Source organism: Anas platyrhynchos, chromosome 9 (genome assembly GCF_047663525.1).
Source record: "Anas platyrhynchos isolate ZD024472 breed Pekin duck chromosome 9, IASCAAS_PekinDuck_T2T, whole genome shotgun sequence".
In the NCBI taxonomy this organism is placed as follows: domain Eukaryota; kingdom Metazoa; phylum Chordata; class Aves; order Anseriformes; family Anatidae; genus Anas; species Anas platyrhynchos.
In genome coordinates, this window is record NC_092595.1 from 1,056,530 (window position 1) to 1,083,199 (window position 26,670).

At 43.1% G+C, this 26,670-nt stretch overlaps 1 protein-coding gene across 1 annotated transcript in view; it reads left to right on the top strand.

Moving 5' to 3' along the window:
• Positions 1 to 242: 242 nt before the first annotated feature.
• ARHGEF26 (Rho guanine nucleotide exchange factor 26) overlaps positions 243 to 26,670 on the top strand; it is a 48,974-nt gene continuing 22,546 nt past the window's right edge. The window contains exons 1-5 of the mRNA XM_027464549.3: positions 243 to 1,821; positions 3,235 to 3,274; positions 4,654 to 4,799; positions 10,332 to 10,388; positions 14,004 to 14,164. Of these exons, the coding sequence (XP_027320350.3) occupies positions 823 to 1,821; positions 3,235 to 3,274; positions 4,654 to 4,799; positions 10,332 to 10,388; positions 14,004 to 14,164 (1,403 nt within the window). The 5' untranslated portion in view covers positions 243 to 822. The remainder of the gene's footprint in view (positions 1,822 to 3,234; positions 3,275 to 4,653; positions 4,800 to 10,331; positions 10,389 to 14,003; positions 14,165 to 26,670) is intronic.

Here is a 26,670-nt window from a genome sequence, read left to right on the forward strand (position 1 = left end):
TTTCCCCCAGCACCAGAGCACCCAGTGAAGCTGTGGCAGGAGCGGCCTAGGGGGTGGCAGGGCGGCACCAGGGCTGCCCACAGCACGAGAGATGAGTCCTGGTGCATTCCTCACAGGATTACCACAAGTAGTAAGCTTTGAGGAAAGGCCTGGAGCACCTGCGGGCTGGCCAGCCCTGCCACCCATCCCAACTGGTCTGGGTGCTGCCCTCTCCCCACTGAACTCTGTGGACCTGGCAGCCCAGGCGACACCCGTCTTTATATTAACACCGAGGTGAATTAATTCGTGTTTTGGTGAGGTGTGACCCCGTTTATTCACGGTGAGGCCCCCCGGGGCCCTGCGGTGAGCTCCCGGGGAGCCGCCGGTACCTGCTGGGCGCAGGCCCGAGGGCGGAGGGCAGGGGAGGAGCCGCGCGGCGGGGCCGAGCCGAGCCGGGACAGCCCGCAAAGGGCTGCGGAAAGGCCGGGACCGAGCCGCAGGTGGGGCGGGAGGCGGCCGCCGTAACCCCCCCCCCCTCCACCACCACCACCACCACCACCACCTCCAAAGGCCGGGGGGGGCGCCGCGATGAGGTGAAGCCGCCGAGGGGGGGTGGGGGGGGCCGGGGCGGCAGCGGGGCGCTCGCAGGTGGGAGCGGAGCCCGGCGGCGGGGAGCGCGGCCCCGGGGGTGCGGGCGGGCCGGGGCAGCTCCTGCCCGTGCCGGGCCGTCCCCTCCTCCGCTGGCCCGGCGCCCGCCGTGCGGGGTTGTGGCGGTGCGCTGAGCCGAGCCGAGCCGCGGGGCTGCTTCCTCCTGGAGGCGGCGGCGAGGAGCCGGAGCCGGCGATGGACGGGGGCAGCGAGGCCGAGCTGGGCGGCAGCAGCGCGGCGCCGCTGTGGAAGAGGAGGGCGACGCCGCGGCAGCACGGCCGGGGCAAGCCGCGGCCGCAGTCGTACCAGAGCCCCAGCGGGGTGCTCGTCACCGACTTCCCGGTGGAGGACAGGTGCGCCTTCACCGTCACCCAGCCCGCTGAAACCATCTGCACCCGCCCGCCACGGACGGCGCCCCCCTGCTTCGGCTCCGAGCCGGCCCCGGCGCCCAACGGGACCCTGCGGCCCCCCGGCTGCCCCGAGCAGCCCCCTCGCCTCCCGTCGCCGGGCCCCGCCGGCCCCCTCGGGCTCGCGGAGAACGGCACGGCCGCCCCGCAGGGCCGGCAGCCGGCTCGGGGGTCCCGGAGGGCTCCCAGCCCCCTTCAGCGGAGCGCAGCGAGCCCCGGCCCGCAGCTCCCGGCCGCTGGAAATGAGCGCTCCCCGAGCGGCGGGCAGCCCGGGCAGCCTTATAAGAACCCCGAGCAAGTGCCAGCGGGGCCCGCCGCCGTCTCCCGGGCGATTTCCCCGGAGCAAGACTTAACTCCTCAGGGCCCGGCCCCCGAGGGGCAGCTCCCGGAGCAGCCAGCCGTCGTCCTGAGCACCAACAGCCCCGCCGCGCTCAAAGTGGGCAAGCAGCAGCTCATCCCCAGGAGCTTGGCGTCCGACATCAAGGTGACGAGCAAAAGCGGCGGCCACAATGCGGAGGCCAACAGGAGGGTGCTCAAGGTCCGCAGCATGGTGGAGAGCCTCAGCGTGCCCCTGGTAGCCGACGCCGAGGAGGAGGCCGAGGGGGACCTGGACAGCCCGGGGGCGCTGAGACGCGGCTTGCGCTCCACCTCGTACCGCAGGGCCGTAGTGAGCGGCATCGACTTCGACAGCTCGTCCAACTTCAAGAAGAAGAACAGGATGTCTCAGCCCATCCTTAAAGCGGTGGTTGAGGATAAAGAGAAATTCTCAAGCTTGGGGAGGACAAAGGTAAGTTGTGCTGAGCAGTGAGTGACGGATCGCTTTGAGTGTTGTAGACTGCATGCTAGAACAGGGTGCAATCTCTAGTTGTCCATAAGTGCTTGTTTTTAGTCCTTTTTTAGTCCTGTTTTTTTTTTTTTTTTTTTTTTTTTTCTCTAGCAACAGCCTTTTTGCAGTCATTGACGAGTCCCACAGATGACTTATAGGAGTGGTGCTTCCAAAGTGAAGTGGCAGAGACGTCAGGGACACAGTTCTGTTGAAATCTAGGCAGCTCAAAAATGTGGTAACAGCAGCCTCACGCTTGCATTTCCTGCTGGATTCCCCAGCACGTTTAGGTTTAGTTTCACAATCAAATTGATATTATAAAACCTGTTCCCCAGAAAGTAGAAACAGGAAAAAAAAAAATAAAAAATAAAAAGTCAAACTGAGTTTATTATGTCCTGGCTGTAAGAGAAAATGGACTGACAGAAAAATAAACTTACACCCTATGCTGGCTGAGATATTACTGTAAAAGTACTTAAAAAAATCAGAGTGTGGTTTTTAAATTGACAGAGCCACTTTGATTATCTTTTTTTGTGGCTTAATTCCAACACCTGCAAGTTACTTTTTTGTAAACATCCTGGTAAATTTCCGAAGAGTGTTTTGGAAATGTGTTATAAAGTACTCCAGGCAAAGGGCTAATGCTGTACCTGTTAAAATAATTATCAGCTTTTTGACAGTTTTTAGCCAAACTAAAAATTACAGAGGTTTTTGTGAAAATGGGACAAGTGGTGAAATAGCAATAGATCAAATTGTGAACTACTGAGAAAGGAGCTTTTTTGGTATGGTTTTGGTAGTAGATTTTTATCAGTAACAGCAAGAAGCTGTTTAAAGTAGGCTGCTGTGATATTGCCCTGTCTTTACACACAAAAATCTTTCTGCCAGTAGCACTTTTGAAATTGACTACATAGACCCAGATTGTTGCACCAAAACAACTGTTGCATTTCAAAGGTTTGTCTTGCTCATTTTGTAAACATTCATTTACAAAGTGCCTAATGTGGTTGTTCTTTGCAGAGTGTGTGGAATGCTTTAGACAGCTACTCAGATCCCCTCAGATCGCCTTAGAGCCTTGCAGCAAAGCCCAGAGACAGTGAAATGAGTTACAAGTTCGCTGAGCTCTTGTAAAGTTAGTATGTGTTATGCTTTTGAAAGCATAAAAACAATAAAACGTTCAGGACAAATATATAAACAACATATGCATAGAAAAATCTGTGGTAGCTTTTCAGTTTCCCTGATGAAACAGTTGTTTCCACAAATACTTCTCCAACATAAAAGTTTTATAGATTAGGGCCTTTGATTTGGAATAAAGTGGAAGTTGTTGTTATTGTTGATCATTTTGCTTTCTTCTTTTAATGGGTATCTCTTTCCTCTTAAATTTGTTAGAAGAAAACGCTGAAAGGACAAGGGACATTTGATGGGGAAGGTAAGCCCTTTTCTGTACAGACTTGATGGGATGCTCAATCACAAGAGAAGTGAACTTAAATACCATTTTGCACAATTCTTTAATGCTGGGTCAAAGACTAAGTACCTTGTTTTTAGGTACTTAAATTGATTATAATATGGAACCATAGTTTTGGCACTGGGTATATTTCAATGAATATTTTGATGAATATGGAATGGCAGGTTACAAACATGCTTTTGCTTGAAGGGTATCTTCTCAAATTAGACTCCTGTTCCTCTTAAAAGAATTGGTTGATGTGTCTATCTCAGCCCTTACGGCTCTATGGAATTACATAGGTAAGGCTTGCCCTCCGGTTGGGACTGTCTTCCTGCCTGTTTCCTGTGACTCCTGCCAGGTGTGAGACAGCTTTTGTGGATCAGCGTAGAGGTTGAGGGGTCATCCCCTGCAGCAGATCCCTGAACTGTTTCTCTCAAAGTTCATGGTTAATGCAGCTTTTTCTCCCTCTTTGTCATAAGCAAAAATGCTGGGACTGCTGGAGTGAATTCCTTGACTCCTTAATCCTTTACTTTTCTTGCTGCCTAGCCTTCAAGTTCAGGTGTCAGAGGAACACTGCCCATGTATCTGCCCTTTCATGCTATTCATTAATTCCGAGCTTTGTCAAGTTCGCTGCTTTTCCCGGTAATTCAGCACAAAAAAAACACTTGCCTGGCAGTAAGCCCATGGATGTGTGATGGCAGTTTCACCCTCATGAGAAATGGGAAGGGAACGCTTCACATCTCTGTCTCTGCCATTGTTGTAACTGACTTAATGCTGGCAGTACTGGAACAGGTGAAAAGCACGTTTCATTTTCAGATTCATAGGCCCCATGCATATTCAAGCAAACTTTGAAGTTTCTGTTTTGAATAGTTCTGACTTGAGATTTCTGAAGTTTGGGCTATTCTGTTCACTTAGTGAAGTGCGAAGAGAGGATTTAAAGCTGGCAATAAAAGTAGACGTGTATTGGACTTACAATGGTCCTTCCGATTAAAATAGCCAGACCTCCGGATTAGTGACTGCTCTACTGACACGCTTGTTCCGTTCTTAAATTGCTGGCTAATTATGAAACATTGTACAGCAAACCAAGGAAGAAAAAATTGTTGTCTGTTTTTTCTTGACAAAGGACACATCTGTTCTTTAATTCAGTCAGTGTGGATCTTTTTTGGTAGTGGTACAGTGATCCATTGTTACTGTACTGCACCATTGTCCATCCTAAATAAGATACTATCTTTGTCTTTTGGAGTTTGTGAACAGCACATTGACGTTTTAATTTCTTTCATTGTTTAAATGTTACTTAATTTTTTTTTTGAAAGCAACTAAGCTAACTTTCTAGCAATTAATGACATGCTGTTGTTGTTTTATAGAAAACAATGTGTTATATCAGAACTATAAAGAAAAAGCGCTGGATATAGATTCTGATGAAGAGTCTGAGCCCCGAGAGCAGAAATCAGATGAAAAGGTTGTTTTTCACTATAAGCCCCTGAGATCAACGTGGAGTCAGCTGTCAGTTGTGAGTATTAAGTCATTGCACAGCCAGCCAAACAGTGTCTGAGACTGTACTGAAACAAGTCTTTTCACTTGCTACTGGAATATTCAGCTGAAGTTTTTCTTCTTTTTTTCCCCTTGCAAAATACAAGGTGGTTCTCTTACCAACACAAGGTATTCTGGATATTCTTTTAGCAACAGATTTGCAACTGCTCAAATGTTACTAATCAAAATCTTGGGCTCTCAGTTTAGCTTTTACTGGGGTTTTGTGTAAAGTAACTCCAGCAGCTTAAAAATGCATAAGTCATGTTTTCTCCATCAGTTTTAGTAGGTGTAGACTCATGTTCCTGCCAGAATCGTTTTCCCTGGTTCCCTGACATCTCCCATTTTCATTTGCTGGCACAAGTGTTTGTAGGCTCACGTGGCCAGGCAGCAGACTGGTTAGAGGATCTGAGTTGAAATTAACAAGAAAAAATGTCAATGTAGTTTACAGTGAAATTAAATTGAACTTTGAAACCCAAATTCCTTTGCATTTCATAATCTTAGCCTTTAAGATACATTTTTTTTTTTTATTTTTAATATGTGCTGGATGGAATAATCAAGCACACCTCTTTTGTTTGCATGTTCAGTATAAGACTTCCTACTTTCCACAGTCCCCAGAAATGATGGCTTAGGCCATGCCTGATAGTGGTGGCAGCCATGCCAGTGCAGGTCCTAGAAAAGCTAGGACTTAGGCTAATGTGTATCACTGCATCGGGCTGTTCTGAATGAGCCACCACCAGAAAGCCTTAAAAAGTAGATTTAACTTCTAACAGCATGTAAACTTGAAGTGGAATATGTGCTTTATGGTTCCTTTCAATAAGTTGGGAGTGGTAGGGATCAAACCTTAAGTAGCAATCTTATAAGAACAACATGAAAGTCCTGATCAGTTATTGATCTTTGTTTTACAAACAAGACTATAAAATGAACTTTCTCAATTGCATTGCTTGCTAAGACACAACTTTAGCAATTCTTTAAAAAAAAAAAAAAAACAAAAAACAAAACAACAAAACAAACAAACAAAAAAACAAGTAAGAAAACACCACAATTCACTAAAAATGTGAATCCTGTTAAAGGCTTTAATTAGTTACAAACAAGTTTCTGCTGAAATGCTCGCAGTTGCTACAAGCCAACTCTAAATTCATTGACTGCATATATGTAATGGAAAGCATTTAAAAAAGCTATTCAGATGGTAGTATTCTGCTTTTGTTAGCAAAGCCTATTTAGCACATGCAGTGGGTTTTTCTTAGTAGCATTGTTAAACAAAGTAGCATTGAGCTCTTTTAATCATTACTGTGATCTTGCTAGCATCCCTGCTGCTAAGCTGGAAAATCAATGATACTAAGTGATAATTCTGCAGGCTTTCCTAGTATGCATATTTTTGAGACCAAAGAGTAAAAATTCTGTGTTTCTATGGTTAATTTTATCTTTTGATCATTTCTGTGGTTTCTGGGGATAGCCATAAATTTATTTTTTGTAACCTGTAGAATGTAGAACCTCTCATCTCTATATATGACATAGGAAAGGATTGTTATCATACCACATGATCACCGAAAGTATTTGACAGCTGGGGCCATTAGCTATGTATACCCTAATAAATGAGTAACTAATGCTGAATAAGCTCTGCAGGCTATTTAGACTGTTTAGCAGAGCTGTCTGAGAGATGTTGACAGTTCAAGGTATTGAAATATGAATACCTCATTGATTCAATAACTATAAAGAAGCCAAGACAAAGTGGTTTTAAAAATATTTGCTTTGAATTTTCTTTCAACAAATTGAGTATTTGAAATACAGTTAATTTTGCTTAATACTACAAAAAAGTTTGTTTCTTATGAAGTCAAATTAGTATTCTGCCTTCTAGGCAAACTAGCAGTTAAATACTCAAGAGCTGGAAAGAATGATATTCAGTAATAATAATAATTGTGAAAACACTAATTAGTCTTGAGACCAAAGCAGTACACAGGCTGGCTCAGTCAGAGACCCATTGGTGTGTCATGCTTACGGTTACACGAACCAGACTTGTTCTTTCCCATTTCGAATGTGGCAAACTTGTTTAGTGTCCTTACTTGATTTACAAGGCTCGAAGTGGGAAGTATATGGGAAAAGGTAGTGCACTGTGAAAATAGTGTGGGAACCTGCAGAGCTCCCGGCGTCTCTGTTTACAGCTCTCTGGAAAAGTTATGTGTTGTCATCGCATGTTAAACGTGGGTGCTGAATTGTGGCAGGAGGCTGCTGGGGAATGTCCAAGTGCTGGGTTTCAGCGTGTGGTAGGTAAGAAGCATGGTGGGTTTGTGGTACTTGTTAGCAGTGAATATGCTAGGAAATCAGGGGGAAGGACAACAGAGCGACTCCCCCATCCCTGCAGGTGGTTTCTTGGGCAGCCCAGGCCTGACAGCTGGTGCAGCTCCGACTAGGCTTGCTACTGGAGGGGGGCGAGGGGTTGTGAAGCCTTCATGTATGGAGTTGTCAAAGCCTTTAGACTATGTTAAAAAAGCTGTTCCTCACCTCTTGCAGCGTGCAGACACCTGTGAAAGTAAAATCGAGCTGTTCAGAGAACATTTAAGGACTCTGAAGTAGGGTGGTGTTTACACCCGGTTCCTTTCAAATTGCTCTCTTGACCCCTCTTCCCCTTTGGGTTCCTGCGGCAGATCGGGCAGCAGGCAGGGGCTGAGCAGGTGACCAGTTTAAGGGCCAGCTTACCTGCTGTCTCTGCGCCTTCCAGCTTTCATCTGTTCATTTAAAATTTTTATTTGGGAAGAATAAACAGTATTTCCAAAAATCCATTCCAAAAGCATCTTGCAGTATGTTGTTGGAATTCACTGCAGATCAAATGCACTGGTACTACCTTGTGTGTCAGGTTAAATGTATTTATTTCCCCAAAAATGCAGCAGTCTGTTCGGGATAATAACGGTGTGTACTTCACACGCAGAGAGCAACAGGCTCAGTTAGGCTGGAAGGGACGTTGGCTTGGGATCAGCTGTCCCAGGCTGTGGCTGCTCAGGTTTTGTGTATGTCCACCAGCTGCTTTGGGGGCTTCCACCACCTCTGCCTGGACTGGGAATGTAAATGCCTGTCCTGCCATCTCCTTACCTCTGAGCCCGGAGAGAATGGTGCATGTTTGCTTTTCATTAGGACTGCCCATGCTGCTCAGGTTCTCACAAATACTCATCATATTTCATTTTCTGATCTTTTTTCTCTGGTGTGCAACAAGTATGATAGAGATTTTTCTCTGCCGCTCAAAAAGCTGCTGCAGGTTGCTTTTCTGAGCCACTCTGTGACCTTTCCACGGCTGCTTCTCCTCTGTGGTATCAAACAAAGCTATGTGTTTTTACTGTCAAGGATTTTCAGGGCTCCCTTGACCTTCAGTGTCAAAAGGCTTATGTTCATTTTGGTTTATGGTGTAGCCACTCCAGCATATTTGTAAAATATTTCTTGTAAGTTCTTTTTTCCCCTCTGTGTAGCTATTTATTTTAGAGGAAGTTCTTGTAAGTAACTGCAGAGTTAACCCCTCATTCTTTTCATCATTTCCTCCTCCTCCTTGCCATAGTTGAATCAGTCATGTCTGAGCCTCTGGAAGAAAGCTGTCCAGCCTGATGGGGAGACAGCAGTAGTAGCTGGAGTGTTGTCCCTCTGAGTTTTTTTTTTTTTTTTTCTTGCTATCTTCTTAGCGTATATTAAGTCATTGTTGATGGCATAGCATCACAAATATGATTTTTTTTTTTTTTTTAGTCTTTCAGCTAATACACTTTGGGCACTTTAAAAATAGGAATTGATTTTTTTTTTTTTTCTTAGAGTATTCCAGAAGCAGTCTCTGTATTTGGGCCTCCTCCTTTTTGGAAGCTTTGCAGTTAATTCAATGCATAAACTAGAGCCGTTTGCTTCTACAACTAACTTATACATGCACCTCGAATGCATGCACACATGTATGACTAGATGATAATCACAAACACAGCTTATGTTTTTGGAACATAAATTTAGCAGTTGCCACATTGTTCTCACTGGAAATTTACAATTGCTATATTAACAGGAAGCTTTGTAATCTCTTGGATATCTTCATAGGTATTTCCTGTGTCAGCATATTTTTAGAAAAGTCCTCCATGGCATCCAAAAAAGACATTTTACTTCCTCATGAGTGCTTTAAAGCTTTCAGGCTGTTGACTGAAAGGTAGTTTAGCAGAAAGTTAGCTAACTAGTTCTGGCTTGGTATTCAGAAATGTATGCTCGTGGTGAGCATGGGAACCTGTAACATATTCAAAAGAGCAATTGCTCAAATACATTGGGATATTTACATTGTCTTTGTAAGTGTGTATTACCAAGCAACGTGCCTGCAAACTGGAGTGCAGCACCCTTAATGTTATGCCATCTTACTGCTGAGCCTGCTATCCAGGTTTGTGGTGGCTGGTATGCAAGAATAAAATTACAAATCATATATCCTTTAAAATCCAAGGAGCGAGTGGAGGAAGAAGAAGCAGCTGTTGATGACAGTACGTCAGGAGCTTTTGGAGAAATCCAAAAGGGAAATGGGAGAATGGAAGCTCATCTGTTAAGTCTGACGAGTGCCTGAGTACCCTGTCCTGTGCCACACTGTCCTGTGCTGTGCTGTGTCCTGGCCTCTTCCCCACCGCCTGGTTGGTGTCCTGTGCTGGTCAATCAGTCCTCTAGGAAACGCACAGAGCCAGTCCTCTCCTGTTGTTCACCCTCCTGTGCTTTTTAATGTTCTGCTAAATGGCATGTTGCCCTTGATTCACCCTGGGAAGGGATGAATCACCCTGGGAGGAGATGAACTTAGCAAGTCTGTGGCGTGGTGTGCGGTAGCCGAGCACCTGGCCTCGAGCTGCAGGGTGTGCAGCTCAGGCTGGTGTTCGTGATGGTCCTGTGTGGGGAGCTGGGGCAAACATCTTGGCTGATTTGGCTGTAGGATGCAGAGGGAGCAGAAATATCATTGTAGGGCTGGGGATGGTAAAAACACAGAGGTATTTACTCAGGACTTTGCATATCCCTTTAGAGTAAAGACGGAGCTTCTCCAGAATAATTCTTGGTCAACAAACTACCTGCCTGAAAGACCTTTAGGTGTGTTTGTTCCACAAATGAAGATGCTAAGATGTTTCAGGCCAACCAGAAAATAAACCTTGTGATAAATGTGTATCAATCAAGACATCTGTCTTAAGAAGAAAAAACAATTTTCATGCTTCAATGTGTGTGTGAAATCCAGGAAGGCTGTGCAGGGTGGCAGTGATTCAGCTGTGAGAGCTGTTGCTGTAGTAGTTCTCTGTGTGTCCTGTAGTAATTCTTAATGACTTTTTTGTTCTTTGGATAAATGCTATAAACATCCAGCTGTTTAAAAATTTATTTCTCATGGTTCGTTGTCTTCAGAAGTGGATGGATTCTTTATCTGAATTTTTAGTTCAGTACTGAAGTTGTTGTTTCTTTGTGCAGTGTTTTAATAGTTCTCCATGTTTGGTTTTGTTTACTTTATATGTTTTCTACAAAATGTGTTAAAAATTATTATTTTTTTTAGGTGAAAAAGAATGGGTTATTGGAAACAATCAGCCAGGAAGAAAGAAAAAGACAAGAGGTACTTTTTTGAAGTAACGCGTTCTTTTTTTGTTGATAACTTTTTCTATTGTTAACTCTTTGTTTTGTCACACACACGCCTGATTTAATACTCAGTATTTGTTCGTAAGGAGGCAAGTTGAACACACTGCTTCCTGTCCTAGGGTGAAGCATGCTGTCTTCTCAAGGGAGAATAAAGAAATGAAACCTGTCTCTTGCTGATGTGCACAGATCCCTGCTGCATGTCTCCTGCCAACACCTGCAGGTCTTGCTGGAGTGGTTCCTGGGTACGCTCACTGCAGCGGGTGTAGCCTGGCTCATGGCTACTCAGTAGTAGACAGAAGCAACCCTGTTCTGTGCTGGACTGGGAAGGTGTAAAATTACACCTGCATTCACAGAGGGTAGGAGGTGGCAGATAAAACAACTTTTTGCAGTGCCCTTGAGTTGTAACTAATCCTGTCAACAATCTGAACATGAGTAGTGTGCACCTGGTGTAACTAATGTATGTCTTTCACACTGAAATGAAGTAGGAGCATCCGTGCTATCAACAATACAGAAACCAGCAGCAGTAACTGATACAGTTATCTTTTCTCTCTGTCCCTTTCTGTCTCTGTCCCTCTCTGTTTCTTTTTTGCACCTTTTGTCCTCTTTATCTGCTTTCCCCTCTTTCCTTACTTACAGGGGCTATGTCACAATGAATGAGAGGTGTTGAAAAGAATAGCCTGACCTAGCCCGCTATTAGATACCTGCATTTCTTGAGGTATGTCCTTTAATAGGGGGAAAAAAAGGCGGTGTTTTTTTTTCTTTTCTTAGTTTTTGTTTTGTTTGTTTTGTTTTTTAATAGCAGCACTGTAGAATTACCTGACATGGTAATTTGCTCCAAAATTTCCTTCAGGACATACCTCAGTGAATGTAGCCAGATGAGATCCAGCTGGGGTTTTCCATGCATCATAGAATCACAGAAGGGTTTGGGTTGGAAGGGACCTGAAAGATCATCTATTTCCATCCCCCTGCCACAGGCGGGGACACCTCCCGCCAGCCCAGGTTGCCCAAAGCCCCATCCACCCCAATACAGACGCGTATTGCATATACATGATGAGACAGTAGGGGTTGGTTTGTTTGTAGTAATCCTACATTTTCTTGACTATTTTCTGCTTTTGGGGGCTGTCATCTGTGCAGCAGTTCAGGCTATGTGTTCTGCTTTTCTGTCTCCTCCTGCTGAAAAGCTTTGAAACACAAGGCATTTATTTCAGTTGTAGCCTTTAAAAGCCTTTAGTCAACATTTCCTGGAGCCAGATTTACATCTCTTCAGAGAAAACAAGTTCTTTAGATGCCTTTTAAATATGAGGTCTGTAATGTTATCAGAAATGTTTCCAGCTTGGCATTTTTTTTTTTTAATTTGAATATTAGAGGCCCATCCTTTCAGAGAGAACCCAAAGAAATATTCTTAAGACTTAGTTGTGCTATTGTGTTTTTGCTTTATTTCTTTTAAATTGCCTTTTATCAATTATTTTATTATCTATTTAAATTGCTTTTTACTCTTGCATTATTTTGGCTATCGTAATATATTGTCACTGCAGAAAAATGGATTTGTTTATACCTCAATTAAATGTCAATGTCCAGCATTCATAGGCACCCCATCTTTCACCAAACATTACTGATTTGGATCTCTGCATCTTTCACCTAAAGAAAATGCATCATATATGTATAGACTGATGTGGACTGAAATAATTTTCCATAGATACTTCAGTTTTCTCGCACGCTGGAAATTCTAACCTTATGCGTGTGTACAAACTCCAGTGTGCTTCTGGTCTCTTAAGTTCTGTAGAGTGTCCATCAGAATTCAAGTATCTGCTCGTGCTGATAAAAACCAAGTTAACCACAACATAATTTCATGTGTCACTCAGACACTGTTAGCAAGCAGCTGGTAAATACCACCACAGCCTGTGATCGTGGTGCGGTTATATATGTCAAAGTTGATCGTTTCTTAATCCTTTTTTATCCTCTGAAATGTTTGGGTCACGGGTAAGAGGATATCCTCTCCCATCCTAGGACATCGGAAGAAAATGTCCCATTTATTTCTGACTGTGCTAATGACTTTCTGTCACCAAACTGGACGAAGTCTATGAGGGCCCTCAGCAGAAGCATAAACAAAGCCCCTCCAAAAAACAATGGGAGTCTGTATGTTCTTCCTGTGTCGAAAGCTGCCTGGATGGAAAGCAGTTAGTCAAAGCACTGCACCGCTCTCGAGGCAAATCCTTTCTCTGTGGGCACAGCAGAGAGAAGCGTGAGAGGCATATGGGATTATTCAGGAGGACTGCCTTCAGCATGCCTGTGGTCTCTTCTGGTTTTATACCTGACTGGGGGAGATCAGGGTTTCTCTAGAGCACGTGCATCAGATGTCCAAGTGAACTCCTCTTGTAGGCTGTCACCTGCAGACACTCTGCCCCCCTCCGCAGAGCCATGGGCATTATCGCTAGGTACTCAGATCTGCAGTAGTGCATCCAGAGTACTTCTTCTTTGGTTTAAGGATGCCTGGAGAAGTTAACTGTAAATAACCGATGAAATTATACATGCAGGTAATAATGGGAGCAAAGTTGTATTGTCTCTGTGGATGGTATTTTGTGTTAGTAACGTGATGACAAAATGTGGCTTGTGGAGCTTATGACAAAAGTGGTCTCGGAGTTTTGTTTTTTTTTCCACTCTGTATGTACAAGAACTCCAGCAGACTAACAGCAAATCAAGCCTAGAGAGGTAAAAGATGCTTAAAAGCTGGAGGGGTTTCTATGTCAGAGAATAAAATTTCCACTGGAACAAGTATGTGGATTCCAAAGTCCGGGAGTCTGCTAGAAGTTTGCTTTGTGTGCCAGCAAAGATGATGGAAGTTACAGTGCCTTTGGTCCTTAAGTGGTGGGGTGATAAACTGGAGAGAAAGTCCTCAGGGGGAGGTGAGGGGAAGTACTGGGGGTCTGCCCCTCAGCCTTAGCTGCCTGCTGTCTGCTCACTAATCACTAAAGCAGATGGAGGCTGCCACCCCTCCTGGCTGCTCAGCCTCCAGGCTCCTATCCCAGCCGCAGATATCTCAGCTTCTTGTGTGCCTGCTCCTAACTTCATGTGTTAAGTCTCCACGGCATCAGTGTTGATAGATGACTAAAGCTGGAATTTTGCTGTTCTGCAGATGCTTGGGGAAGCAAGTACTTTTTAAGTAAATAACTTTTCAGCTTCTCTTTTAAGAGAGCAAAAGCTAATTCTGGCTGGTGAGCAGCAGTATTACAATGTGAAGCTTCCAGGCAGACCACAGACATGGACATGTTTGTAAATTTAAAACAAAACAAACTCTCATGGGTATGAATAGGGAGTGATCACAGCTGGTGTTAAGTTGTTGTCCTCGAACACTGTTTGCAGTTGTAGTGAAAAGTCTTTTCAATACACACTTTTTTTCAAGCGTGAAATCATTAGTTTCCAAAGGTAAATGATAAAACTCTCATGGAAATGAAAGCTTGCATTACAATTTCTAGATTACATCCAACAACTTCTCTCTGCATCCCTTCTCCACATTTTCCTTAAAACAAACCAAACAAAACCTACCCTCACCTAGTCAATAGTAAGTCTTTTCTTTCGCCCTTCCACTTTGCAGGCAATATTTGAAGTGATATCTTCTGAGCATTCTTACTTGCTGAGCCTGGAGATTCTGATCCGGATGTTTAAAAATTCCAGAGAACTGAGCCTCACCATGACCAAAACGGAGAGCCATCACCTTTTCTCCAATATCACGGATGTTTACGAAGCAAGTAAAAAGTAAGTGTAGAAACGCAAAACCATTTTATTAATTATACCTGATGATTACTAATAGTAGTCAGAATTCCTTTCAAGCACGTAGTAAGATGTTGTATACAAAATTGTGTTTTTTTGTGTTATCACAAAGTAGAGCAACAGCCACAAGGTTGAAACTTCAGTAAAAGGTGTATGCCTAACACTTTAAGAATGAGAAGTCAAATGTTACACTTGTTGAATATTCAGAATCTTTGGCTTTCTATGGCCTGTCATTGAATTGGAATGGAATTTGGCTCTCTCTCACTGTAATCTATGTGCTCCACATCTATGTGCTGAGAATTTCCTTAACATAATCCAAAAGCCAAGGTTTTGATTTTACTGACCGTAGATTCGTGATATGATTAGGTCTCTATTTATTTGGATTGTATTTGGATTATATTTTCCTGTTATACCTGAGGAGCTAGCCAGCTCCTTGGACAGCAGAGCTTTGAGTACTATATATGATGTATGGTAGGTAGTATTGCAGACTCTGGCCGTGCCTCACCTATGCTCACGTTCTGAGAGTCATATTGCTCTTGTTTGGAAAAATTTAGCTTTTCTTGTTAGAATACTCTCTATTTTTAAAGTTGACCGTTTGTGTTTATTTTTGTTTTTGTTTGTTTGTTTTCTGGCTGCACTGGTTTAGTAAGGAGAGCTTACAGGTAGGCTGAACTAGAGATGTCCACTTAACATGATAATAGGTGAACATAAAAGTGAGTTTCTTATTTGAATCTCAGATGATTTTAAAGTGGTAGCCATCCCTTCCAAAACTGTCATGCTCGTTTGAAGAAGTAAAACACAAATAATGGTGAGCATGCACGTGAGTTTGACAGACTGACAGACACACCTTGCTCCTGCATTTGAGCTCTTGTTTCATGAGATAGATGTGCTATTAATTTATCTGAAAATTGGTAGGGATGGAAAGAACATGGTGTATTTCAGTAGGAGTAAGCATCCTTCACATCCGAACAGTTCCAAAGCTAGATGCTGATACATGAAGCAGTTGTGCTTAGTCTCTACAGTCTATGAAATTAAGCTTACTCTGCCCCTATTAAACTGTTAACAATTGAGCAAGAGTTGCATACTTGCCCTTAGGAACTGACTTGCCAGTGTTTAACTTAATCAGTTGAATCACTGTTTACTTTCTCCTGAGTACTCAATGTGCAGCATAGTGTGTGACTTTGGTATCTTTTATGTAAACAGCATAGGAGTTCTGCTGCTTGTGAACAGTGCTGCGCATGCCATAGCACCTGGCAGCAGGGACTTGGGTTTCTTTTCGAAGGAAACGTGTCTTATGCTCAGAGCTGTGCTGTGGTTTGTTTGGTTTTTTAATTTCTTTGGTGTGAAGTCAATAATGAGAGAAAGTGATACAGTACAAATGGGGCCTAATGAAAAGGAAACGTTGGCAGATCTTGCACAACACAAATGCGGAGAAGCCTCTTTTGTTATCATTAATAATTATTGCTGGGATTGTTTAAAATTTCTTGTGCAGATGTGTGTGCACTCACAGCATACTTCAGGGTTATGAAAACCTTAAACTCTTCAAAAAGTTGTTTAATGAGGTTTAGTTTAGTTATCATTTGCTTGGTGCCTTGGTGTGATCTACAGCAGTGCTGGAAGTAGAACTCCTATGGCTGACATAACTAAAAAATAAAAATGTTCATGCTTGTTTTCTTGTACCTTTATATCCAGTTTGAAGTAAAGCATGAGGCTTAAGGATGCACTTGGCCTCATTAAGATATTGTTTGATCTTCTTGGCATCGTACAACTTGACATGTGCCTTGCTTTGTCTCTATGGAACAAAAAGTACCAGCCTCTTTTCAGAAATGGGGCTAGGGGTTGGATAAGGAGGCTGTCAGGCTAGGAATATTTCTGGAGTCAGTCTTCTCCACCTTTTCATCTTTCTTTCATCCCGTTTCTTTCCTTGTAGAAATCATGAACTTCTGAACTCTTTAGCATTAAACCTGCATTTAGGGAGTCTAATGTGTTGTGTGAAGCACAAACCTAAGGTAGGAGCTGTATAATGGGAGTACATTTGGAGTTACTGGGTATCCCTATGTTTCAGCATCCTTTTGACTTCTCTCCTTTTCCTGTAGCTAAGGCCTTCAGACAGAGGCTGGGTATTTTCTCAGCTTGTAATTCCCACCCCAGGATGGAGAGTTACATGACAGCGGTGTTGTCAGGGAGTACAGGTTACCCAAGTCCATCTTTTCAAGGAATAATACTTTTTTAAAGTCTCTGTTTACCTGAAATGTGACTGGAAAAACTAAACTATTGTGAGCCCATTTTTTGCTAGACAAATACTGGTGTTACATCCACATCATGTGTTAGGGGGTAATTGCCATCTTTTTAGATAGCTTAATAGACACTAAACGTTAATGAGCCCGGAGACTTTGCTGCTCCTTCGGGATGGTTCGAAGACACAGCTGAACATATTAGTATAATTATGTGTGCAAATAGGTATTTGTTTTTTCCTGTGTTTTCAGTGAATGAGCCTTCAAACCCATTAAACCTACTTGTAAATTTCTCACTTAAAATATTTAAAGCTGAGGTGGAGGGGATAGCAGTATTTTTAGGGAAATTCTTTAAAACCCTTTTGATTAATAGTCTTCAAAGGCAGTGAGAGGGGAAAAAGGAAAGAATGGAAAATACCACACAAGCTAACATTATAATCTTATTCTTTTTTGTCTGGGAAGCGTAGTGGCTTAAGAACTTGTTTTTGTATAACTTGGAGTAAAAACAGAATTAGTAACTCCTTTTTAAACTTAAATGAAAGCATATTTTGTTTCCTGAGTTATGCAATACTGTTAAGCTATAACAAAACTTAGTGCTCACTTTCTACAGCTTCATTTGTGTAAACAGTGCGAGTGGCTTTCAAACAAAAGCCTCTTTATCAATAAATACCTCCAAGCTAACTGCCACTTCTCATTTTCAAGCTCTTCTAAGGTAGCAAAACTCATCGTTTTGTTACAAAAGTGTCCTAAACTTGGACATTTATCACATGTGCTGTATTTTAAGCAGCCTTTAGCTTTTTTAAAAAGACAAAATAACTCTGAGGTTACGGGTGTAGTTATCAGTGGATTTGGTTGCTCGGACAAAGGTTTCGGGAGTTGAAGAGCATGAACTGATAAAAATGTCATCTTCAGTCACAACTGCTTAGAAGTTGTATCTAGGAACTTTGACTCAGAACATGTTTAATGGATGCTCTCCAGAAACCCCAAGATAGGCTCGTAGTGCATGGCAAGGCCATTTCTAATGGAACAAAGCTGCCTTTGTTAGAAGCTGAACACAGACAGTAAGGACGGTCTCTGCTTTCGGGAGGTCACTGGAATGTTTCTGACAGTGAGTCTGAATAGCCCGTGCAGCTTACATTGTGTTTGCGTATTAAAACATCCTGAAAGGTGGCTTCAGGAAGCCTTTAATTGTGTATTTGCCTACTTGCCTGTAAGTGTAGTGTGAGAGCTCGTAACTGATAGAGCACGGAAATCACACGACTGGCATCCAGAGCCAGTGAGAGCTGTTAAATTGAGATGTGAACTGGTCGGTATGCCAGAGGTCAGCTTATTCAGAAATAAAAGCTTGTGTAGTCTGAGAATACTGCACGATCCATCTCACGAGGCAGAAAAACTCTGCAGTCTCAATACGTGGTGCAAAAGAGGTCAGTTTCCCAAGAGCGTGCCTTGGGAACGGGGAGTAGCAGGGAGATGAGAGAAATGTCTCGGAGAACAATTGGTCTGACAGGCCAAATCAGCAAATTTATAGGGGGACAGAGAGCTTTAGCTTTTTGTTTCTCTCTCTGCCATTAGGCTAGCAAAAGGCAAAAGCTTAAGAAATATCAAAAGGTTAGCGCTAGCAAAAAAAAAGCAAAAACAAAGCACATTTGGACAGGTTCAGACTATTCAAACTCTGCATGTTGATTCCAATAGAGATGCCTGTGTGGGTTTGTGAGGTCTCTTAACACCTCATCTGAGCATCTTAACTCTGTGTGTGTGGGCATGTCAGGATCCAGGTAAGCTTTTTCATATCACTTTTCTGTAAATTACCTTAATGCTTCACCTCTTTCTGGCATCTTTATGTGTAATGTACCTTCATCTTTCCCCATGGGATAATATGGTCCTGGTCTGCATTTAAGAAGTGTTTGCACTGAGCACTAGTGCATTATATAGCATTAACCAGGCGTTAGAAGCTTTGCTTAAAGAGAATGCAGAATTTTGTTACTTAGCTTCTTTGTGAGACTGGGAGGAAAAAATGTAAACACTAAGATTAGACCCTGGGTGGAACGGGCAAACTGTGATGTGCAGAAGATGGGGCATTTCATTGACCCCCAGCAGGTGCTGGTGACCACTGAGACCACATGGCACACCTGACTTTTTTCAACATGTAGAGCACTGCTAAGTTTATGAATTGTGATTTTTGCCTTTCTCCCTGCCTTGCGCTGCTGATGGGGCCGTTTTTGATTGTCAGGAGACTCCAAGGAGTCCAGAGGACATACTGTAGAGCAGTGAGTCCAAAACACCACTTGTTTTTCTCTAAATTTCAGTTGCTGACAGAACACATATAGGCATTTGTGTCATATTGATGGCTTGGGACAGTTCGTTTATTTTTGTATTTCCTCAGGTTGCCTCCCTCATGGTTCAGACATCAGCGCTAATTGCTGAACTCTTCAGCTTTAATATCCAGGGCTTATTTGTTTGGAGAGTTCTTTCTGCAGCTGAGAAAACTCACTGGGTTGACCTGTGCTATGGTTCTTTGCAAATGACTAGCAGTGCAGGAAAACAGTAACTTGAAAATGATATGCAGCTGGTGCTTGGATGCCTGACCCAGTGGTTTTTCTTTTACCTTCATTATTTGAGACAGGATTAGATAGAAGATTTTGATATTTGGGAACTGCCAGTCTGGACAGAATCATATTTCCCTCAGCTTGGATGAACAGAATTTGAGAGCAAATGCTCTTTTAAATGACTTTAGAAATTTTTATACTTGTATATAAAATAACAATTTAGTAAGTATCTAGCAACTACCTATGCAAAAAGTGCCTTGAGAAAATATCTGGTTTTCCAGAAAATACGAAATGCCTGTAAGTTCAAATTGCTCACTTAAATATCTCTAAAGGAATACCCCAAGTTCACAGATGCCATCCATCACCTTCATAGTGTCTCTAAACCGCGGCCAGCTGTTGCCAGATGTAGGAGAACAAAACGGCAGCAAGGTAGTTGTACAGTGGCTGGAGAGTGGTGACACTGCCCTTGTTGGTGTTCGAGTGTGCTCTTCCTCCTGCTTCCAAATTGCCCTTGGTAACCCTGACTGATCAAAGCTTTCCTCTCCAGTGGCTCTGACGTGGCACCTGCAGTAACCGTTGTGACCAGCATAAGGAGGCAATTTTCGGCTGGTACCTATGGAAAATGTTCTCAGCCCGAGATATTTACTGTTGATAGTGATCTCTGCAGGGGTTGCCGATAAGATGGGTTATTTCCACTCTTAAAATAGTGGACAATAATAGTGTTTTATTATATATATATATATTATATAGTATTTTACTCTAATATTGGTTTAGAGTGAAAAAGATAAATGAAGTGTTTTTCAGTATATTCCCTCGTGTCCTGTGTAAAATCCCTTTCAAGCTGCCCATTGCGGTCTCTGGTTCAGACATGTCTGAAAGAATACAGCTAAAAGTAAAGAAAACTGGAGGCATTTGAGGTTCCCTTCTGCCTGACTCGTGGTCCTCTGTGAAATATAGTTCTCGTGTTAGGTTGCAAGGTTTCTCTGCTGGCAGCCTGATCTGTGCCTTCACCCGTGCTGAGGTGCTGTGAAAGGTCATTTCCAAAGGGGCTTCCTGAGGGTCTGCAGGAACACCGTGTACGGTTCACGAGTGTTGGTGCTGTTCACTTTTAACAGAAACTGGCCTTGTGTATGGCATTTGCAGCCATTTATCCTACTGGTCAACTGAGCCTGGGTATGGAGTCAGTTGCAAAAACCAGATGGGACTAGAAGCCAGAATAAACTTGTGTTTTCTCTCAGATGGATTGTGCGATATCTTCAAGAAACATCAACATGAAGCTTATACTGCCTTTGGTTGTGTACTTCTTGTTCTTTTTTTCCGGTGCTGCATAAGTGAAATTCAAATATTAGTTGCATAAAATTTGTATTCGCTCAAAATCTGATATATCCCAGAGGTAATTTGTGATGTCATTTAAATGCTGACAATGTAATTGTTTTCCTGTTTCTTTCTAGCATCCTGTCTCCATGGTATTTTACCCAACAGATCTTGAAATGCTTATTAAGCTTTGCATAGACACAGCTTAATCCCTTTAAAATGGTAATAGTTTGCGCAATATTTTAAGGAGACCTTCAGATCATTTCAGTGATTGTGTTTACTCATTTTGGTAGTTAAAGTACAGACTGTGTAGAAGCATTTTGTTTTTTTTAAAAAAAAAAAAGTAAAGAAAATGAAGGCAGCTGATTTGCCTGTTTTCCACGTGCTTGGAGCCACCACCTCCTGCTTTACTCAGAGTAGGATCTTCATGGGATTGTTTCTGAATGATTGCATGCTGAAGCAGTACATTGAGTATCTTGTTTGGGTTTTAGGGCTTTTTATTTGGCAGTGTAGATGTACCCTGTATTTATCATCTTTTCACCACGTGATAAGAGACCACCACTTGCCAAGGTCAAGAGTAAGAGATGAAAGTCCCCTCGTTAGAAACTCCAGTACTGACTGAAGTATAGGGGGAACTCATTCTTGTAATGAGTTTTATTCGTGAGTTTTCTGGAGTAATTCGGGATGTTTTGTCAATGAATTCTTCCCCCCACCCCTCCCTGCCCTGTCTTCCCCGAAATAATGTGATTCAATTTGCTTGAGAATTTACATGCCCAGGGAAGGCATTGAACAGCCCTGCTCAGCCCCCTCTGTAGCAGGGTTGGGTTCACTGGGAAAGGCGAAGACCCAGGCTGTGCCTGTAACCACTCACCTGTTCCCTGGGTTACTTCGTGTTTTCTTTTAACGTCTGTGCACTCTCTCCCATGTGATACTATCTCTGGTTCTTTTTTTTTTTCCTCATCAGCAAAAGATGATTCTCCTTCAAAATGTCAGCTAAATTGCCATATTATCTCAACTGCGTGATTGTATGTGTGCATGTTTATCGATTTGTTGTGGTGGTGGCTAAAGCTTGATGATATTAACAGTGTTGGTCAGATGAAAGGTAATTCAATTTCTTTTTTGACTTAACAAAAGCAGTCAGTATTCTTGAATAGTGGCCATTAAAATCTTAAATCATTAAAATCTTATTTTATGTTAACTCTGTAAAGAGACTTGCATTCAGAACTTCATCTGAGCTCTGTCCTCTCAGTATTCTTCATGTGTTTTGCTGTGAAAATTATTTTGACAAATTAATTTTCCTTGTGTCCTTTTCTGAAAAAACTGTCTTTGAAGAACCATACTGTCAATTTATATTCCCTGTGGAAATGCAGCACAGATGGTACATAACTCAGTGTCCCAGAGTTTTATAAGGAGAGGTTCACTGTAAGGTCCCCTTGGAACTCTTCCTATTGTAATTAAGTTACTTGTCAGAACTCTTCTGACAGTCTGTTGTCTAGGACTTTGTGTCCAGTTTTTCTTGTTTCTATCATTAAGTACTTCTGGAGATACTTTTTTCTTATTTTTCCCGCTGAGATTCTCAGCCTAAGAACTCATACTTCTCTACCTCATGCTCAGTTAATGACTTTTTAACAAACTCTATGGCTTCTTTTCATAAAAGGAAAAAAAAAAAACAACACATAGCCTACAACACACACAATCCAAATCTTCCCTCCACCAGTGACTTAAGATAGTTTGTGTTCTACAGCAACTGAAAGTTTTGGCATCTAATAAAAAAATACCTTATTTTGAGATGGCATTTGTGGTGATGTATCTGAAAGAGCATGGTAGGAACAAAAAAAAAAGTTAGGAAAGATCCGTGGCAGCTGGCATCACCAGATCTATGGCAGGAAGCTCCCATCGACCATGATATTTGTTTGTACCGAAACCCATCACTGTATTATGTGAACATATTCTCTGTTTAAAAAAGATAGTGCCAGCAGCAGCATTCCTGGTTGAATTCTTGCAACCTCTGGCTCTTCTTTTGTGGCCTGAGTTCTGCAGGGAGAGCTATTTATGTGAATATTTGTGTTTAGAGACAGTTGTTGTGTAGAGCAGCAGTACTTAAAATTTTAAAGCCTTCCAGCTGTAACCAAACCCTATCTATCCAGTCCGTGGTTAGGCAGCCTTTCCTGCAGAGCATTACAGCCCCACTCACGTGAGCCTCGCTACCTGCACAGATCCTCTCTGCCTGTGTTGCTGGGTCCCACAGGGCTTGTGCTGGTGGCAGCTTATGAATCTTGCTCTGATTTTCAGATTTGATGTTGCTTCAGGAAGCACAGAAGAAGAAAACTATTTATCTGCATAATTTTGGTAGTGAAGTTTATGTTCAACAGGTATTTGAGCTTGCCCTCTGCTTTCCCTATGGAAAGACTGATAAGGGGTGAAGAAGCAGTCTGTTAGTTGGGGCGGGGAAAGAAGTAACTACTCCAGTGGTCAGCCTAGTTCCAGAGAACTGCCGTCGCCCTTTTTGTGTAAGAAGAATGCGTAGCTTTGAAAAGGCCCCAAGTTGTTAGTAAGCCTAGAAATAGCCGTGTTTAGCAAGCCTGTCAAAGCAGGAGGATGTATGCGTGTTCCCTTGGCTCCTCTCATGCCTCGTCGGGTCAGTGTGCTTTGTTTAGATGAGGCTTTAAAGCTCTGCAGTCTTTTACGGGACTAAATTGGCGAGATGAAAGCCTTCGGTGCAGACGGACGAGTTCCGTGGTGTTGCTCCCCACAGATGCGGATGCCTGAGGTTGGTCTGTGTGGTGGCTGTACCTGGGAAGCCTCGGCTGCCACAGCGTGGTACCACATGTCAACCACAGCTTCCACTGGGGCCGTCTCAACGTGACAATGATGGATGCAGACATTTATCCTTGCTTTTTATAGCAAGAGCAGCTTTATGTGCAGGAGTATCAAAACCTGCAACTTTCTTCCTCCTGTTAAGCACTCATGATAGTTTGCAGCTGTGGGTAATATCACCTGCTGCTCTCTAGGAAAGTGGCTGGTGCTCTGAAGGCGTGAAGACAAGGCCATGGCGAGCCAGCAAGGCAGTCCCTGTGAGCTGGGCCTCACTGGCTGCACCTGCGGCTGTTATGCCCTCAGCCTCTTCCGTGGCCAGCACCGCTGATCCTGAGAAGTGCCTGTGTGGCACTGAGTGCAGCACTGCCTGGCACCACACACCTCAGACCCACTCTCTGCCAGCTCTGAGTCTGTCACCAGCTCAGCACGGGTGCCCCTGTGAGGAACATAAACCTGGGAGCGTTTGTGGTCTCCCTCCGGTGCAGGCCAACGCTGTGCTCCAGGCAGGAGGGTGGCTGGGCCGATGGGGAGGTGACAGTGACAGATCCCAGACCTTCCTCTGCAGAGTCTCCTGGGCACTCCCTACATCACCGTCACCTCCAGGCTGTGGTGGAGTTCCCTGGCTGAGGCACTTCCCTGCAGACTAAGCAGCGGTTAATTTATGTTTCTGTACAGTTCATGTTTTTATATTAACAAATGTTTCTTCCCGAATTTAAGGACTGGTTAGCTTGCTTGCTTATGGCAACAGAGGCAGTAGTTGTGAGTGCTGGTGGCTGGATGTTGTCCAGCTGGGGATCGCAGGTGACAACCCAGGTGCTTAGAGCCCAAGGATCGCCTGCCTGGTCCCTCTTCTCTGCTCTCCAAGGCCTTCGCTTGCTGTGTGTGTTAGCAGTGCCATTTTAGCAAGTGTTACATGGGAAAAGCTTCATTCCTGTGGTTAGAAAGTTTCACAAAAAGACATATAAATTCTTTGTTTGTGACATCAAAGAAATCATTTTGTTCTGTGGTAAATGAGCGGCTGACTCTTCAGGCCCAGGGCCATGCAGATACACACTGCTGCTTCTGAGGACAGGGAGCCCGACTTTGTCCAGCATGGGAAAGGTTTTTAAAATGAGGACTCTTGTTGTGATGTCTTCGTAATTTATTAAAAAGATTTACATTTCTAGTGCCACAGCGTGTTCTTTGTGGGCTCATTTGTCAGTGGGTATTAATTGATTGAATAGTTTTTCTTAAAATGCATACCATTGAATGAGATGCTATGAGCACTTCACTGCTATCTCAGGAATCTCCCTATAACAGAATATATTGACAGGGTTGCCATGGCGTTTTTATTGCTCTGGATTTCTGCCAGAATACTGTAAATAGTTGAAAAGGCAAGAGGATTACCATTAGTACAGTTACTCATGGGTAGGCCTGCTGCAAGTTGTTTGCTTGCTGCAGAATGAAAAATAGGTTGGCAGGATCTTTTCGTTGTTGTTTGGCCTTTTCCGTGCTTGGTGGATATTGCCTGATAAAAGGCATTTTTGTGGGCTGTTAGCTTTGCAGTCTTTGGGGTTTATAAATATGTCTCTATACATACTGTTTTCCATTATTTAGGTTGTGGCAATCCCACAAACTGATTCATTTCAAACACCTGTGGATGCAGTCTCTCACTTTAATTGCTCTCCTTTTCAGCCATTTTGTTTCTATAAGCTCTGATTGTGATTCATCATGAAAATGCTATGGAAATAAGGCTGTAATTTTTCCATTTTTTGCTATTCAAAATTCTTCTCTGAATAATTAATCTGTGATGTGGATGCTAAGTATCTGTCCCTGATGAGAAGATCCACATTTGTGGAGGCAAAAATTGGAAATTTTTATTACCATTACCTGAAATTCTTTGAAATTGATCATTGTTTTTGAAATTGATCATTGCTCCTCTCTAAGTGGAAGAAGAGGAATTGCAGTTTGATTTCACTCCAGTGACTTTTTTTTCTGTTACTGGATGGGGATGGGTCAGGGAGACTACGTTTTTACCCGAGACTTCAGCAAGGTATGGAGGCTGTGCAGAGGGACATGGACAGGGTGAATTACAAAGGTGATTTGTGTGGAATAATAGGCAGTCTTGTGCTTACACCGCTGTGCTCGCAGCTGAATTAACTAGGGTTTTTAAGGAAGTTGTGGATACCTGGCACTGCTTTAATCTCTGCCTAAGAGTAGGAAAAGCTAGCTTAAGAAAACTGCCTGAGCAAGTATTAGGATGTTGCTCCACGTGATGATCACCAGCTTGTTAACGTCTGCAGGAAGACAGGGGCAGAGCCTTACCTCAAGCCTCCAGATCGCTGAGGGGGAAGCTCCTGTCGTAGGGACAGGACAAACTCCTGTACTGGTGTGTGCTTCAGTGTTTCTAGATCTTGAACTAGAAAGAGAAACAAACAGGAAATTAATTGCATCTGTGTTTCTAAATTTGGCACGTAATCGTCAGGAGAGGAAGAGTTTGAGGGTATTTCAACTTGGACATTTCTTTTAAACAACACAGGCAGGACAGAGGAAATCGTTTTCTCTCTGATTCTGTTTGACTTTCACTTAATTGGATCTAACCAGAAAAGTTCTGTATTTAACAGAAACAAATGCTTGAAACAAATTTTTCTGGTCCTAAGCAAAAAATAAAAATCACAGAGTACAATTAATTTGTAGTTGGTTAAATTGACATTAAATTGTTCAGTACAAATCTTTATGAAAGAATCAGTTCTAACCTTTTAAGTAAAAGGTTTTGTGTCTGTTTTTCCATGTTTGGATGCCCCAAAAGATAACCTTTGAATCAAACTTCTACGCATGATTTCCAGAGTTAATAGTTCTCATGATGTGTTCTGGGGGGATGGGACTTGGCGACGCTGCTTCTTTCTGGCCTGTTTTTTTTTTTTTTTCTTTTTCTTTTTAGTATCTCATAGTGTGCAAGGCTTGTACTGTTCCCTAAAATGACTGTGACTGATGTCATTGATGAACAGCCAGATAAATTTTAGAAGTGTAGGTTCTTGGTCCAGCATGGTCAAACACTTTGTCAGTGTGCCATGCGTACAGGAGGGAGAAACGCTGTATTTCCTGAGCAAAGTAAAGCTGGCAGTGTGCGACGAAATTCTTCCAGCTATAAACATGTCTGAGCAGAGTGGAAATGAATTCCAGTCGTCTGCAGCTCGTGGTGGTCAGCTGTTGAGATCTGACTATTGTGGTTCACGGGAAATTGTAGGCTGGGTGGAAATTTGAAGCTGACTGTTAGCTTGCAGTCCCTGTCCATGGATTGCAGGAGATCTCACTGCAGCTGGTATGCTCTGCTGGTTAGGACTGCTCTCTTAGGCACTACAAAAGCACGTAGCGTATTGCAAGTTAGTGACAACTTGAAACAGCTCATGCTTTGAAATGAAATGGGTGGAGGATAGGATTCTGCAGGACTATGCCTTCCAAAAGTGGCAGTGCTATTAAAAACACTGCTGTACCTCTTTAAGTGGAAAAGGGAGGAGAAAGCCATAAACCAGAGCAGACAGCGTCATATCTCTTTGCAGGCAATGTCCAGGTTGTCATTAAATGTCGACACATAAGCATC